Source organism: Tilletiaria anomala (genome assembly GCF_000711695.1).
Source record: "Tilletiaria anomala UBC 951 chromosome Unknown K437scaffold_13, whole genome shotgun sequence".
Classification (NCBI taxonomy): domain Eukaryota; kingdom Fungi; phylum Basidiomycota; class Exobasidiomycetes; order Georgefischeriales; family Tilletiariaceae; genus Tilletiaria; species Tilletiaria anomala.
The window spans coordinates 22,427-36,836 of record NW_013547009.1 but is presented as its reverse complement, the minus strand read 5'-3'; the positions used below and the strand labels follow the sequence as shown (position 1 = coordinate 36,836).

The 14,410-nt window shown below is 54.5% G+C and overlaps 5 protein-coding genes across 5 annotated transcripts; 4 read left to right on the top strand and 1 right to left on the bottom strand.

The window, feature by feature from the left end:
* The first annotated feature begins 1,191 nt into the window (after positions 1-1,191).
* K437DRAFT_272675 (uncharacterized protein) lies at positions 1,192-2,680 on the top strand. The gene is made up of 4 exons (XM_013389536.1): positions 1,192-1,595; positions 1,664-1,858; positions 2,044-2,193; positions 2,261-2,680. The coding sequence occupies exons 1-4, from the start codon at positions 1,284-1,286 to the stop codon at positions 2,588-2,590; spliced, it is 987 nt and encodes a 328-aa protein (XP_013244990.1). The 5' UTR covers positions 1,192-1,283; the 3' UTR covers positions 2,591-2,680.
* A 158-nt stretch (positions 2,681-2,838) lies between these two features.
* On the bottom strand, positions 2,839-4,257 carry K437DRAFT_266837 (acyl-CoA dehydrogenase NM domain-like protein; the record flags this gene model as incomplete). The annotated part of the gene is made up of 2 exons (XM_013389535.1): positions 2,839-3,608; positions 3,693-4,257. The coding sequence occupies 2 exons, from the start codon at positions 4,255-4,257 to the stop codon at positions 2,839-2,841; spliced, it is 1,335 nt and encodes a 444-aa protein (XP_013244989.1).
* A 1,804-nt stretch (positions 4,258-6,061) lies between these two features.
* On the top strand, positions 6,062-7,571 carry K437DRAFT_277686 (GroES-like protein; the record flags this gene model as incomplete). The annotated part of the gene is made up of 4 exons (XM_013389534.1): positions 6,062-6,463; positions 6,550-6,794; positions 6,869-7,250; positions 7,320-7,571. The coding sequence occupies 4 exons, from the start codon at positions 6,062-6,064 to the stop codon at positions 7,569-7,571; spliced, it is 1,281 nt and encodes a 426-aa protein (XP_013244988.1).
* A 1,556-nt stretch (positions 7,572-9,127) lies between these two features.
* Positions 9,128-10,113, top strand: K437DRAFT_272672 (uncharacterized protein; the record flags this gene model as incomplete). Its single annotated transcript, XM_013389533.1, has 4 exons — positions 9,128-9,418; positions 9,523-9,776; positions 9,843-9,923; positions 10,008-10,113. The coding sequence occupies exons 1-4, from the start codon at positions 9,317-9,319 to the stop codon at positions 10,111-10,113; spliced, it is 543 nt and encodes a 180-aa protein (XP_013244987.1). The 5' UTR covers positions 9,128-9,316.
* Positions 10,114-10,832: 719 nt separating this feature from the next.
* K437DRAFT_266834 (uncharacterized protein) lies at positions 10,833-14,404 on the top strand (the record flags this gene model as incomplete). The annotated part of the gene is made up of 5 exons (XM_013389532.1): positions 10,833-12,240; positions 12,308-12,836; positions 12,903-13,055; positions 13,117-14,208; positions 14,275-14,404. 5 exons carry the CDS (start codon positions 10,833-10,835, stop codon positions 14,402-14,404), a joined length of 3,312 nt encoding a protein of 1,103 aa, XP_013244986.1.
* Between the last annotated feature and the right edge of the window lie 6 nt (positions 14,405-14,410).

Sequence of the window (14,410 nt, the reverse complement as noted above, 5' to 3'; positions counted from 1 at the left end):
CATCCTCGTCGTCGCTACCGTACTCGCTTTCAGCACGCTGCGTAGCTGTGCCGTCGTCCAAATCGATCTCTTCGCGCGTAGGCCGCTTGCCACGGGGGAGCAAAGGTGGATCTACTTCGACTACCATCCCTGAATCGGATGGGGCGATTTGGGCGTCGTCCTCGATAACGAACCTGCGAGAGCGAGCATTACAGATGAACCTTCGCTACTACGTCGCGATAGCAAAGCAAGTCCACGCACCGGCAATAATTGTTGAGGCATTTGGGGAGTGGTACCCGTACCTAGAAGCATTCGCAGCTCTATCAGTATTTTAAATGCTGGGTGTATGCGCGCTTGACAATGCTCACAAGATGAGGATCCGCAGGAGGTTGGAGAGCATACGCAATGTGAATCTGCAGTGTGATCATAAACCATCGCTTGTCGTTCCGAAACCCTTTTGATGATTTGCTAATTGATGTTGAGGGTAAGCCTAATTCGAAGCAAGGCTGGGCTGGAGAAGATAGCAAGATGTGAGAGTCAGCGACCACCACTTTTGGCGGCTTTGCTTTGTTGAAAGAGTCGTCATCCGCGGATATGGCGATCCTCAGTGCAGCGGCTGCCGATGCTGCCGAGGCGTCCAGAGCTGGTGCTTGTTGATTTACATTCAGTGCATGAACGTGCCATCTTTGAAGAGTGACTCCGCGGGCTGGTATGAGCGGGTATCTCTGCGCCTCGATCGAGACTGGCAAAGCAACTTTGAGGTAGAGCGTGGCAAGGACACCGCGTTGCTTGGCACGACCGTGGAAGGCCAGCTTGGTGCATATCCTCGGCGCAGCTGGCTGACTCATGGTGTTAGTCTTTCCATGTAATCACCCCCACATAGAACGATTAGTCGCATATTTTCAATCCTTCCAACAGCGACGAATGGGGCTGTAATGTATGCAGCTGAACGCGAGGGCGGATGCTGGGTTTCAAAGATGATGTGTCTATACATGTGTTGGTCTGCTTTGGATGCAGGGCGCGTCACGAACGCGAGACGACTGTGGTGGCAGTACTCGAACCCCCCACTTGCGCCATCCATCCACTTCTGTCCAGGCCCCGAATCCCGAGTTCCGAGAAGGCATCTTCCTCTCTCTTGCCTTCCACTTTGTGCGAGACTTGCTTTCAGTTGGCGATCAACACAGTTTCTTCCGATAGCCATCACTTTTTGCCTCACCATTCTGATACTACTAGCCTGTCCATCAACTGCCCGAGTCTTCCTTGAACCCCTGATTTTCGCGCGTCACGTAATCAGAGAAGCTGCAATGTCGCTGAACAGGACAATTCGGCCTGCGCTAGCCGGTCCTTCGCGGCTGAGCGCGGCAGGGCCGACTTCTTCTGTGGCTATATGCACTCGGTGCTTCTCAAGCTCATCATCCAGATACGCCGTAGATGGGCCTCCTCAGCGGAGAGATCGTGGCAACGGTCGAAGAGGAGATGAAAATCGGGGTGAAAGCGACCAGAGACAGCGCTCAAGAACCAATTTGCCTCCTTTCGATGTTTGGATCAAATCCTCTGATGCGGATCGCTTCAAGAATCCTCAGCCTGGAAATGGTCCTAACTGGATCGGTGATACTGTGAGCTCAAGTTCACCCCTCTGTTGAGCTTTCTAAGCGATCTGACCCAAGCCTATTCTGCAATCTAGCCCTTCCCGCTCAACCCTGCCTTCAATCCACCACCGCCGATTGCCAACCGGTTGCGAGACGAGCTATGGAAATTACACTCAAAAGATCCCAAGACGAATACTGTGCGAACCCTATCTGCTCGCTTTAATATCGGTCTAGATAGGACACTCGCAATTTTGCGACTCAAAGCTCTGGAAAAGGAAATGTCTGAGAGAGTAAGTTACTATGCTGCAATCAATCGCACGTTTGAAGATGAGTAAACAAAATCGATTAGTCTTGAAGACGCGCTGCTTTGCAGCAATGTGGTTAAATTCTTTATGTATTCTGATGCTCCTGACCTCGCAAAAGCTAGCACATTTAACTGACGCACTTCGCCCCTTTGCTCTGTATATCACCACAGGGACAACCTCTACAGTCGGAGTTTCAAAAGCATATGGAGCGCTTGTTGGGTGCGACAACGCGCAACATCAGCGACCTGGACCCCGTCCCTCATTCTTCGACATCTGCCCCACGTACTGCGATCATTGAGGATGTTGCAGAATCGGATAAAGTGAGCACTTCTTTCTTGCAGTGCGCACAGCCTATCGTTGCTTACATGTCCCATTGTTGCGCTGCAGGGTGAATCTGTCTTGAGGAAATCGCTGGCAGCAGCCAGCAGGCAATCCGCCAAGTTGCGTATCGGCCTCCCCACTGGCGGTCCGGATCCGCAGGCTCAGAAGCGAGCACCCAACCTGAAGAACTCTTCTTCACGAGCTAATATTTCAGTCATCCAGGTATCGGGTGTCAGCTATGCTGGTTCTGGGCGTTTGGAGAGAAACCAGAGGAGGGCAGCGAAGCGATCTTTGCTCAAGCGCAGGGCTCGAAGCGCTCTAGCGACGGCTAGACGTGCCGCAATAGCTCTAGCTGAGGCTCATAAGCGGGAGCAAGCTACTGTGGAGACATCATGATCTAATTGCGTCCAAGAATGTGTATAATAGTCGAAGTGCCGTTCAATGAACCGCACAGCGTCCAGCTGGACTCCACAAGACACTTTGAATGGATGAATGTGGACATGGTGCGATAGCGCAAGCGAAAAGTGAAGAGGGGCAAACGTGTCCACATGCCGTTGGGTACATAACCTGATCCTTCCTCAAAATACATGCTCAAGCCCCACACCCTCGTTGCTTCCCTGCACCTAATTCAAGCTGCGATTCTTCTACGTGTACCAGGTTGGCGTACTGTGGCCCTCCGGTTGGCCATGCAGCGCGTACCTGCCCACCTCTGCTCTCTTGTGCGCGATGGGGTCGTGCAGCGAGTGTGTGCGCAGATCTCTCCACGCCAAATCGAATCCGTACTTGGCCGCGATGGATCGGGCGCCCTGTAGCTCGTAGACTTTGGATGTCACCTCGAGGCCCGTGTCAACGATGCCGACTTTGGACGCCGCGACGCGGACGGCAAACTCGCCGCGCTGCTCAGCCGTGACGGAGCGGCGGTCGCTGTGCAGGATCGAAGCACCCAAGTCGATCACCTGCTCGATGAGAGCGGCAGAGGCCCAGACCTTGCTCTGCAGCGTCCCGTAGTCGCTTTGGATGTAGAATTCATCCGTGCCGCGAGAAACGCGGTTTGCCTCGGGGACGTAAGGCCACGCGCGGGTGTTCTTGCGGGTGTACTCGAGGCCGCGGGCGAGCGCGCCCTCAGTGATACCGAGATAAAAGGCAGTGAAGACCAACTGTATTGTGGGCAGGTTGAGCGTTTTGTAGGGGCCGAGTGGCTGGAATTCTTTGTTGACAAAGCCAAGCGCATCTTCCCACGGCACCTCGACTTTCTTGATCTCGATGCTACCCGACTGGGTGCCTCGCATGCCTAGCGTGTCGACCCAGTCGTCTCCGTAAACGATGCCAGGCTGCTTGCTCGGCACAGCAGCAAAGATGTGGCCGCCCTCCTTCGTAGCGCCTTCGAGAATTGTGTAATCGGAGATCTTGCTGCCTGTGGTTATAAAATGCGGACAACACCAAGGAGCATAAATAATGAGCGTGCGGCAATGGTGCATTCGGTTTGCTTGTGACTCACCAGTCGAGAACGTCTTGCGACCATCAAATACCAGCTTAGTTGGGTCAGACGGGTGCTCCGAGACGAACAAGTCTGCATCGCGAGGGTTGACGGCGCCTCCGAGGAAAGCTTTTCTTGCGGTGAGTAATTGCTCCCACTTCTTTCTCTGCTCGTCGGTGCCGACGAGCGCGAAAGCCCAGAACCAGAGCAAATGGTAGCCGTAGATCTGCGCAATGCTGCCATCACCGCGAGCAAGGAGTCGGATGACCTGGTATCCTTCCTTCCACGTCTGGCCTCCGCCGCCAGATTCCTGGGGTCCGAGGAGGGTGACGAGACCAGCATCCTTCAAGAGCTGCACTTGGCGATACGGCACGACATTTCCACGGTCGCGGATCGCCTCGTCTTGGTGGAGTAGGTCGGCAACTTGCTCTGCACGTGCGTAGAACTGCTCTGGCGTAGTCAGCGGCTCGGCGGGAAACGTTGGATATTGCACAACTTGCGGATCATGTTGAATCCTCGATGAAGCCTTCACAGGTGAAGCATTCGCGCCGTTAGCAGCCGCAATAGAAGTTGGAGCAGGAGCCATTTTGAATTACTAGTCAAGCGTCAGCCAGTGCTGGGTAAGGATTCTTTGGAGTGCTGGGTAAGGAACAGCTCGTTGGGAACACTCGAGAGGTCTTCTTTCCCTTTATACGAGACGACCATTATGTAGCTCAGAGAAAGGTCATGGGATGCTCTTCTGGCTTTGGGCCGACAGGAGAGCCGTGACACGTTCGTTGCCAAATTTAGCTCAAGGAGGGCGAGGGATGTCACTTCAGGAAGACAGGACGCGCGCGAGCCTTCCAGCAGGGGGGATAGTCATTGAGAGGCCCCATGGCGTGGCAAAGTGGTGTGAAACCATTGCCATGTGCTTCTTCGAGCTCAAGAATGTCAAACGACATGTGCGTTCCATCTTGCGAAAAGCGGGCGCGTGTTCGACTCCTTTCGCTCCTGTGATGAGATTTCTCAATCCTACTTCTCGTATCAGGCGCCAGCTTCACAGCCTGCCACACAAGAGTGGCAGTGCGCACAAGGATAAGGGCCGAACGTTCCGTTGCCGGCATTCTGGAGTACTCGCGCGATTCGGCTCCTTGAACGCGGTTGCATTTGAGAATCTACTGCACCGCACTTTGTCCTCTGCTGGCGCTGCGGCGTGCTTGATTTTATTGCGGTCGCAGAGCACGGGCCGCGTCAAGGGTCCAATCTGTAGAACAGCACAAAGAAATGCCTGCGAAGAGAGCTGACGGTGGCCGAGGAGAACAACAGCAAAGAGAAGAGTGGTCTTCGTCAATCACGCGACGAGAAGCTCGACTTGCGAAAGAGTATGATTCATGCACATTCTACCACTGCTATTCCAACATCTTATCGCTCAAATTATCTCTCACTCTCATCTCCACACTCACAGATGGCGTGCTTCTGCCTCTCGATCGCTACATAACAATCTGGCGCATAACAAGCTACTGCAGCTGCGCAACTCCTAAGATGCTGGCTGCAGGTGACCGACCATATTCGACCCTTTCCGTCATATCACGGGACCTCAAGCGTTCCCCCTACTTTGCCGCAGAGCGTGCACGAAGGGTGCTTTGCGAGACGCTATCAATACCTTGCGAGAAGCAGTCACGCCCTAGCGCTTGCCGAAATGTGACGTTACGATGCATTGAAGTCTCTGTGCGGCACTCTCGCGAGTAGGTCCACCACAACCTGTCGGTGCGCGAGGCCTGGACACAATCGGGCAACAGCCGGATAGTTGAAGTCTGTGTTCGCGGATGGCGCACAACTCTCATGTCATATGAATATGTGCAAGAAAGAATGACGGGCGAAGCGTCGTGGCCAATGTTGTATGTCATGGACGTCGCTATACCCTCCATTCACACCATGTCACGGGCTCCAGAGACCGTGACCTCTTTCGCCTTCACTCCATCTTTCCTTTGCCTTTACCAACTATCTCCGTCCCCTCTGTACTCTCCGACTTTCGGGGTCTGATGCATCCTTGGAGAGACGGTCTCTGACTACCGTACCGATTGCTGTATTGAGGATCGCAAGTCTTGCGACCCTTTTCATCTCTGCTAGCCGTAGCTGTCATACAACTCTCATCAACGATCGATATTTGATGCTTTGCAGTCCGAACCCTCATCCTTGGAAGACGTCAAACTCAAATCACCCAACAGGATCCAATGCAAACGACGGCTTGGGAAGAAGAACTGAACCCCGGTCAGCGCTCGCCGGACTGGCTCGAGACGCTCAATGCCGGCACGCCCCCCGAGAGCCCATGGCAGTGGAGTCAAGAGGACGTGGTGTTCTCTGCTGCCTACCACGATGCGACAGTCTACGCTGGCGGGCAACAACGATTCATGGACAGTAGCAGCAGTAGTAGCAGCAGCAGCAACGCAGCTGGCAACTCGTCCTCGTCCAGTCCGCTGAGCAGCACGACTAACTTGACGACACCGGCGAGCAGCGGTGAGCTTTCGCCGGTCTCACAATCCGCTTCGACTATGCAGGCTCTCCTCGTGCGGAGCTTCCGCCAAGGATGGGACCGCGCGTTCGAGCTGCATCATGCATGGCCGCGTCCCACAGTGCGCAAGGCGACGGAAGTGCTCATCCGCAACAAGTGCATCGGGCTCAACCCAGTCGACTTTAAGAGTATCCTCTTTCGCTTTGGTATCTCGAGCTTTCCGTGGGTGCTCGGGCGTGACGTCGCAGGCATCATCGAAGATGTTGGTGCGGATGTGCACGACCTGAAAGCAGGCGATCGGGTGAGTTGTGCGACAAGCTAAACTGGGGAAATCAAATACATTCTGTGCTGATCCGTCTCAATACAATTGTGGACTTGAATGTTCAGGTGTGGACGTGTGCCGATTCGCGCGATGTGCGTTGCGGCGCATATCAAGAGTGGAGCATTGCAGAAGCAGCGACAGTTGGCAAGATCCCAGATAATATGTCTGATGACCAAGCCGCAACCCTCGGCACAGGACTCGTCACAGCTGCGATTGCGCTATACTGGCTCTTCAAGCTACCGCTCCCCTCTGAATCTAGAGCCCCCGGGAGTGGAACTGACTCATCGCTTGACCCAGATGACTGGGTGTTGTGAGAAAACATTGAGATTACCTACTGCATGCTCAGCTCTTATCTAACATGCATTCCTGAACTTGACTGCCCAGGATCTACGGCGGCGGTGCAATCACAGGCATTTTTGCTGCGCAGCTTGCCTCTCTATCAGGCACCAAGGTGCTAGCCGTTGCATCACCGTCCAACTTTACGCACCTGCAAACATCGTGCGGCATCGCCGTGTGCGTTGACCGCTTCCTCCCGCCTGCAGAAATCGAAGCGCAAATTCTCGAGCGGATTGGCAAGAGCGGCCGCATCAGGTTCGCACTTGACTGCGTAGGCTCAAAGACGGCAGGCGTTTGCGCGAACGTGTTGCGCCGCTCTCGACGAGGGTGGTTAGGAGAGTGTCACTTTGTCGGTCTCGCGGGAAATCCAAAGGAAGTCCCGCCGGAGGACGCCAAGCTCATCATCCATCGCATCAGCTTTAGCACAACGGTGAGCAGAAGGAGGGTTATGGAGTCGCTTGTGAGATGATGACCTGACCTCGGATTACCGTGCCAACAGTTCTACGGCTCAGCTCCCTGGTCTAGACGCATCCTCGCCGAGCTCACTACGCTGCTCGCTACTCGACAGCTGCATCCGGTACACCCACTGCCCATCCCGGACGGCTTGGCGGGCGTGCGCAAGGGTCTTGAGATGCTCAAGGATGGAGTAGCGCCGAGCGCGCTCAAGCTTGTCGCACGCATCGAAGACACCCCGGCGGCCGACCTAACCAATTTAGGCGTCAGATGCGAGCTGGGGTGGAATGGAGCGTAAGTGGGGAGCATAACTTTGGCGTTGTCATCCATTGGACCTGTACAGAACAGTGCTTGTTTTCTCACTGTGAATGAGATCCTGCGACTCGCGGGACGACGACGACAACGAAGATCATGATGAACTCAAGCAAGTCTTTCTATTCAAACATAAATGCGATCATCCCTTCGTGAATACCTTCGTAAGCTGAAGTCGGGACTACGCGCAACGCGCTAGATCCTTACACAACTCTGAAGATCACTTTGGGACGACTATGGCAAGCAGGAGCAAGCGTGCATCGTGGCCAGGTATAACCGGTGACTTCTCATCACACACTGTGAAGGCCTCAATCCCACAGCGGCAGTGTTCTTCGAGACTTCTACCTCATCTCGATTCAGTTTCGCAGGGTCTCCGCGAAGCTGGACAGAGTCAATGCTTACGTAATTGTGACGTCATGAAACCGTGTTGTCCGTACTTGAAGAAGCCAGGCGAATCGCACTGGAGATGGAGAGACCGTCTTTAGCAGCTGCCAAGAGACACAGCTTTTCCGCCTTCGCAGGTGGCAGCTGGTAGAGTGTGGTCGGAGGATGACATATCAAGTCGCCAGAACACCGGGGCGCAGCAAAGGCAGCAGTGTGGACCAATCGTTTATTGGTAAATCTCCTAGTCTGGGTTTGAGAGTGATTGAGACTGGTTCAAAACTCACATGTCTGGAAAGTGTATAGCAGATTCGGGAGTGGTCAACTGCCAGTCGCTCAGTCCTAGTTAGCACATATAGGTAGTAGTTGGTAGTTGGTGCAGATAGGCACAGGCTTGGAGCTGGGAAGTGAGATTGCTGCGACCTATGGATTCTGTTACAGTGATGTAACCGGTGCGGAGAATGAAAAGATAGTGCCGGGGATGCCGGCGGCGATCCACTCTCCAGAGGGCTCGGTTATATCGTTCGAATCAAGCGAACGATCGACAATGCTACCTGGTTCTGGACAAACAGAGGATGATCGATGATCGACTCCCATGTGACAGTTGGAGACGGACCGTCGAGCACGCTCATGTATCTCGTTAAAACTCATCCACTCGCTCCTGGAGCAAGCGAAAAGCAGACAATAGCTAGTCCTGAATACACCTACGAACCCAGAGAGAAAGAGTCATTGCAATAGATGAAGCGTGACGTCAAGGCTCAACTTGCCTCGATCTGACAGTCTCTCCTATCCCTTTCGTTGTGGTGGATGGGCGGAATTGAATGTCGCAGGCTGCAGCCGATTGCCGACTGTTGCAGTTGCAGAGAGTGTGTGACTGTTCCCGTGACCCCCAGTGTGGGCCCCCTGCCTGCTCCACGGGGCCATTTGGCGCTAAAGAGGGGAGTGTCACCACTCGCGAGGAGAGGAGTTGTGGCAACTTGGAGTTGGCAACCGCCGCGGCGCACAGGCGCACTGGCACCCAGCAGGGGAGTACGCTCTCCTCTGCTCTGGTGCGCACCTTGCTGGTCTGTGCAATCTCGCCTCCTATCTGCGCTGTTCGCGCTTGGATTCCTCGTTCCATTTAGAACAACAACCAGCTAAGAAAACCGCAGCGCTGCGCGGCCAAGATTGCTGTGTTGCCTCCCCCCTCTCGCTGAGAGTATATGAATATCGTTCCCTCTTGCCATCACCACAAAGAACTGGATCCCCTTCCACTGTACACATCTTCTTTCTGTTTCTTTCTACACTCGTGGTCATTCACGTATAACCTCCAATCAGCCTCCCATCTTCACTGCTCAAAGTCCCACCAAAATGCAGCTCTCTCAGATTACCTACACCCTCCTCCTCGCTGGTGCCGTCTGGGCCCAGAGCGCTGGCATCAGCATCAACACCCCTACCGGTTCGCTGATCGTGGTATGTGTATCTCGCTTGCAGGGCCAGGTCTAGCCGAGCGTGCTCGCCTTTCTGGATAATATGTAGTTGCTGATACACTCGCCTTCACCCACCCTAACCTGCAGGGCATCCCGGTCCAGATCACCTTCTCGGGTGGCCAAAGCCCTTACACGCTTCTTGTAAACGACTACACTGGCGGCCAGAGCAACGGACTCCTCGACACCATCCAGAGCATCCAGAGCAGCCCTTACACCTTCGTACCCACCTCCGGTGAGGTCGGCAAGCAGCTCCAGTTCGACCTCAGGGACGCCAACGGTGCACAAGCCCAGTCTGGCGCGACCTCTGCTAAGGTCGTTGCTTCCAACAGCTCTTCCGGCAGGTTAGTTTATTTTTTTCTTTCGAGGCTCTTGTAGATTCTGAAGGGTGTCTTCTCGTGTACCTGCAGCAGCAGCTCTTCCTCCAGCTCCACCAGCGCTTCATCGAGCACTGCCAGCTCATCCACCGCTTCATCCAGCACCAAGCCTTCGTAAGTCACGCTGCTCGCGTTCGAGCATAGCATCGTTTTCACTTGCACCATACTGACCTGTGTTCAATCTTCGAACTTTTCCAGCTCCTCGGCTTCCAGCAGCAGCAAGCCCAACAGCGCGGCTTCCCTCCGTGGTGCCGCTGGTGCCGTCGCTGGTGTTGTTGGTATGGCTGCTGCCGCACTCTTCTAAGCGCTAAGCGGTCATAGTGCCCGGACCCGTGGCTTCGCAAGCGTCGAGAGGACGGATAGCACTCGCTCTGCCCAGATAGACAATCGGCTTGACAAAGAAACTACGCGGTCGCCCGACACACATGCAGGAGCAATACCCTGCGGTGGACAATCATAATATGGAAGTGGTCTTCGAAAACTTTCTTACATCTTCCATCTTTGGTTTTGTATCTTCGTTTACATTTCGCATTCCGAAGTCCTTATAGAATTTTTGCATCTCTGCTTTCCTTTCTTTCGATCATGGAAGCGATCATGCACGCCCCATTCGCGGTGCGAGGAACTTGTGTTGCAACGTAAGCTGGGTCTACATCTTAAAGGGTTCAGTGCAGGACCGGGTCGTACCACGTTAACTTATGATGTGGCCAATAGTATCCGGCATCCACAACGATGACCAGGTTAGGATCAAAATTCACAGTGAAAGCTGCTTCTAAGAGGTGACAGCGTTTGAGGAACGAGAGTGGCAAATCCTCGAACTGTATGATACATAAATCGCTGATCATAGAATGGTCGAGCCGACAATTGTTTCGGAAGAACACGTCGGTTTGGCTCGTCACATCACCCATTTAGAAGACTGCCAATGATATAAAATCGTGCTTGCTATCTTTCTCACCAGAACTCTGCAAGCTTTTACGCCTCGGTCCTCTTCTCAAGTGTGTCGCTGGCCGAGACGCATGATGCGCTATGGTATCTTCCAGGGGAGATGCACTCGAGATTTTGCGAGGCGGCCCCCATCCAGACGCCTCACCAAGTGCTTCTGGCCATGCCCATCCAGTTGTCGATAATTGCGTTGCCCCTCCTCGGCCACAGTCCATTGTGCCCTGGAATGGCGGTGGACGCAGCAGCACCTCACACTCGCCGCTGCTAGCGGTGTTGCTCGTCACCTCTTCATCCCGTGGATCCCACGTTGCCTTTCGCTGGCCGCGCAAACCACGAGTGTTGAAGCGGCATTCCAGAGTCCGGTACTATGCAGCGGAAGAGGAAGAGGAAGAGTTACATTTCAGCAAGCCCGACAGTCACGATCAAGATATCCTTCTGCCAAGAGGACATCGAAACCAGGCCTTCAGCACGGTCCAGGACAAAGCTACAGCCGTTAGAGCAGCCGATCTTCCGCGACAAGGAAGGCGTGAAACGCTGGGTCGCCTCGGTGTCAATGGTTTGGACGCAGCTCTCACGGTCAGCGAAGTCGACTTTGAGCAGCATCATGAACATTTGGGTGCTTTCTGGAGCGACGATCAAGGCAGCATCACGAGCCCGTCTGAATCATCCATCTCATCGTCTTCCAACGAGGCTGAAACCGGCAGTGGAGAAGAAAAAACTGCGGTGGGCAGCTTGGGGGCCAGTCTTCGTGTCTCTATTTCTGGGCCCGGCCTTGCAGCCAGCATGGGCTCAGCGAGTGCGGTTCGACGATATTCACGCTCCACGCCGGCTCAAACGCGCTCGAAGCACCCGGCTGCTTCGAATCGGCCTCGTTGGGAAGTCGAGCAAGACTCGCGCCGCGAATCGGATGCTGGAGGCTCAGACGTCGGCGGCGGTAGCTCGGTCCCCAATACCAACGACGAAGAAAGACCGGCCAGTCGAGAACGTGACCGGGACCGTGAGCGCAATATCCGCGCACACAAGATGTACCTCGGCTACGAATGCGATTTTCTGGCATCCTTACTCAGTCCAAAGCAAGACCTTTGCCACCAGAAGTTCGAGATGGTCATCGACGACTTAGCGTTTGTCGGCCATCCTGTCTCGCTGGATCATTCAGAAATGGACGCGGCGGAAGATGAATTCGAGCAGCGAGGACGCAAAGAAGGAAGACGCGCCGATGACTTTGGTGCGCCGCAAGAGCATTCTTCAGGCGCTTGCGAAGGGCGGCTACCCAAAACCAAGCTCGACTTGTTCCACCTCGTCCTCGTTGTGGATCGGCCCGATCCGTCTGCTGGTACGGCAGTGCTCGACCTCACGTCCTATCTTCAGTTCTTCTACGACAATGTCGTCTTCAAAATGACAGCCGCGCTGTATGCGGAGCAGCTCCGCGTCAATTATATTTCAGAAGAGGCAGAGAAGCTCGTTGCTTTGAGAGAACGCTGCATCGACGATGGTACGTGTGTACTTTTGATCGTGGTGTACCCAACGACAACAGCTGATGATGATGATTTGTGCTGCAGGCCAATCACTCTCCGCTTATACTGCGCAATGCCTCGGCATGTCATCGCTAGCAAGCTCCATTCGAGACTTGTACGGTTCGTTGTCCGCCTCCTCGGACGCGTTCGTCACCATCAATGACAGCATCGAGGTCCATCTACAACTCCCGCCCATTCTTCGCTCGAGTGCCCAGCTGCTAAAATTGCCAGATGTCGAGACAGATATCGACCCGCTCGACCCGCTCTTCCTCAGCGGAGGCGGCTTCGCTGGCCTGGGTAGGGATCCCGCGTCCTTGGCGCGTTTCATGGACTTGGAGCCGGATGACTTGCTCTACGAAGAGTGGACGCGCACAACAGGCGCTTATCTGCTACCATGGAAGACGTTGCTGCTCATGAATGACTGGCATGATGACAACGACGTGGACCTTCCTCCTGGACCCTTCCGATACGAGCCAGAACATGGCAAAAACCGAAGTCCTGACGGCGTGGGCCTTGAACCGTGGGCGCGCAAATTTACGAGGCTGCTGCAACCGACTCTGGCCGGCATTCCTACGTGAGTAAGAATATATTGTTTCCAAAAAGTTATTGTTTGCTAACGTCAAGCCTGCCCCCTTTGCAGGTTTGCCGAGCTTGCCGATCTGCTTGGGTGGGACTTGTATGAGGACGTCTATCCCATGGCGCGGCATTTGATCTACTATGGCGAGGCCAAAGTCGTCGACGTGCCACGCCTCAAGAGCATGTATGCCAATTCACCCCTGCTCGAGCTTTCAGAGTGAGTGTAGCAGCGATCGCACTTGACGGCCTACAACTCATCTTTCATTCACGATCTTCAGTCTCCCCGAGCTCAGCATCATATGGGCCCAGACATTTACTGAACTTGCGCCGCTCCCTGCTTTCCTGGCAAGCCTCTCGCAAACCGTACAACCATACAGCAAGCTTCCGGACTTTCAAGACGGTTCTGTTAGCAAAGCGACGAGCCTGCAAGCTCTCATCTGGCTTCTGCGTGAGGATGTCATAGTGCACATGCACGTCCGCCTGCGTCTGATTGCGCGCAGTGAGATCAAGGTTAAGTGGAAACAGCAAAAACAGGAAGCAGATGAGGAGCGACGTAAGGCGAAGCAGAACAAAGAACAATCTTCTGTGGCAGAGAACCGCGGGGATTCCGGGCGCAAGATCCGAAAGGAGCCCTCGGGCGAGAGTTCCGATTCTGTACACGCTGTGCGAGGCCGCACTCGTGCGAGGTCACGGTCCGTCGACGCAAGTCCAGACCGTTTCCAGACCCCAGGCTCTTGCGTGGCAATCACAGAAACACTTTCGAAATCCGGAACTGGCGACGGGAAACTGCCAGATGAAGCACTGCGGTTTGAGAGACGAGCGGTACTTCGATCGCGATCCCCGTCAAACTTGATCTCCGAACTTCAACTTGGTGATGTGTCCAAGGAGGCGGGAGTCAGAGGTCGAAGGCGCTACATGCAGGACCCTGAAAAAGTAGCCGTGGGATCTTACGGAACTGTTTTCAGCGAGCCAGCCATGCGTGACCGCACACCTGTCGGTAGGCCGGCTCGGGCGTTGTCACGCAAAGGAAGGAGTCCTTCGAGAGCAAGGAAGACCATCAAAGGATTCGGAGAAGGCGAACAAGTCGCATACGATGAGGCCGAAATGTCGCCCACACCTCAGGAAAATAAAGGAGATCGCACATCGCCGCTTCTAAAGCTCAGAGAGAGAAACGGCAAGGAGCCGTTGTTGGAGGAGCAGGAAGACGGATCGGTCTCGGCCGTGGAGGACGACAGCGATGACGAATGGGTTTCCGCCAGCACTGAAGCCACGCTCATAGGCGAGCCGAGCCGCGCGAGCAGGCAGGAAAATGAGTGGATCGCAGTGATGGCAGAAGACAAAGAGCCGTGGCTATCGCAGCGATTCAATCGGTGAGTTTACTTCAGACCCGGGGTGCAATCAATTGTGATTCTGACGGGACATTTCCCGCGCATCAGCTTGCTGCCATACCTGAATGGCAAGCATACCCTTGATGAAATCGCTTACCGCGAAGAAATGCGGAGAAGGGAGCTTAAAATTGTTCTTGAAGCCTTCAGAGCGGACATCATCACGTTCTTACACCCTTAAGCGCCA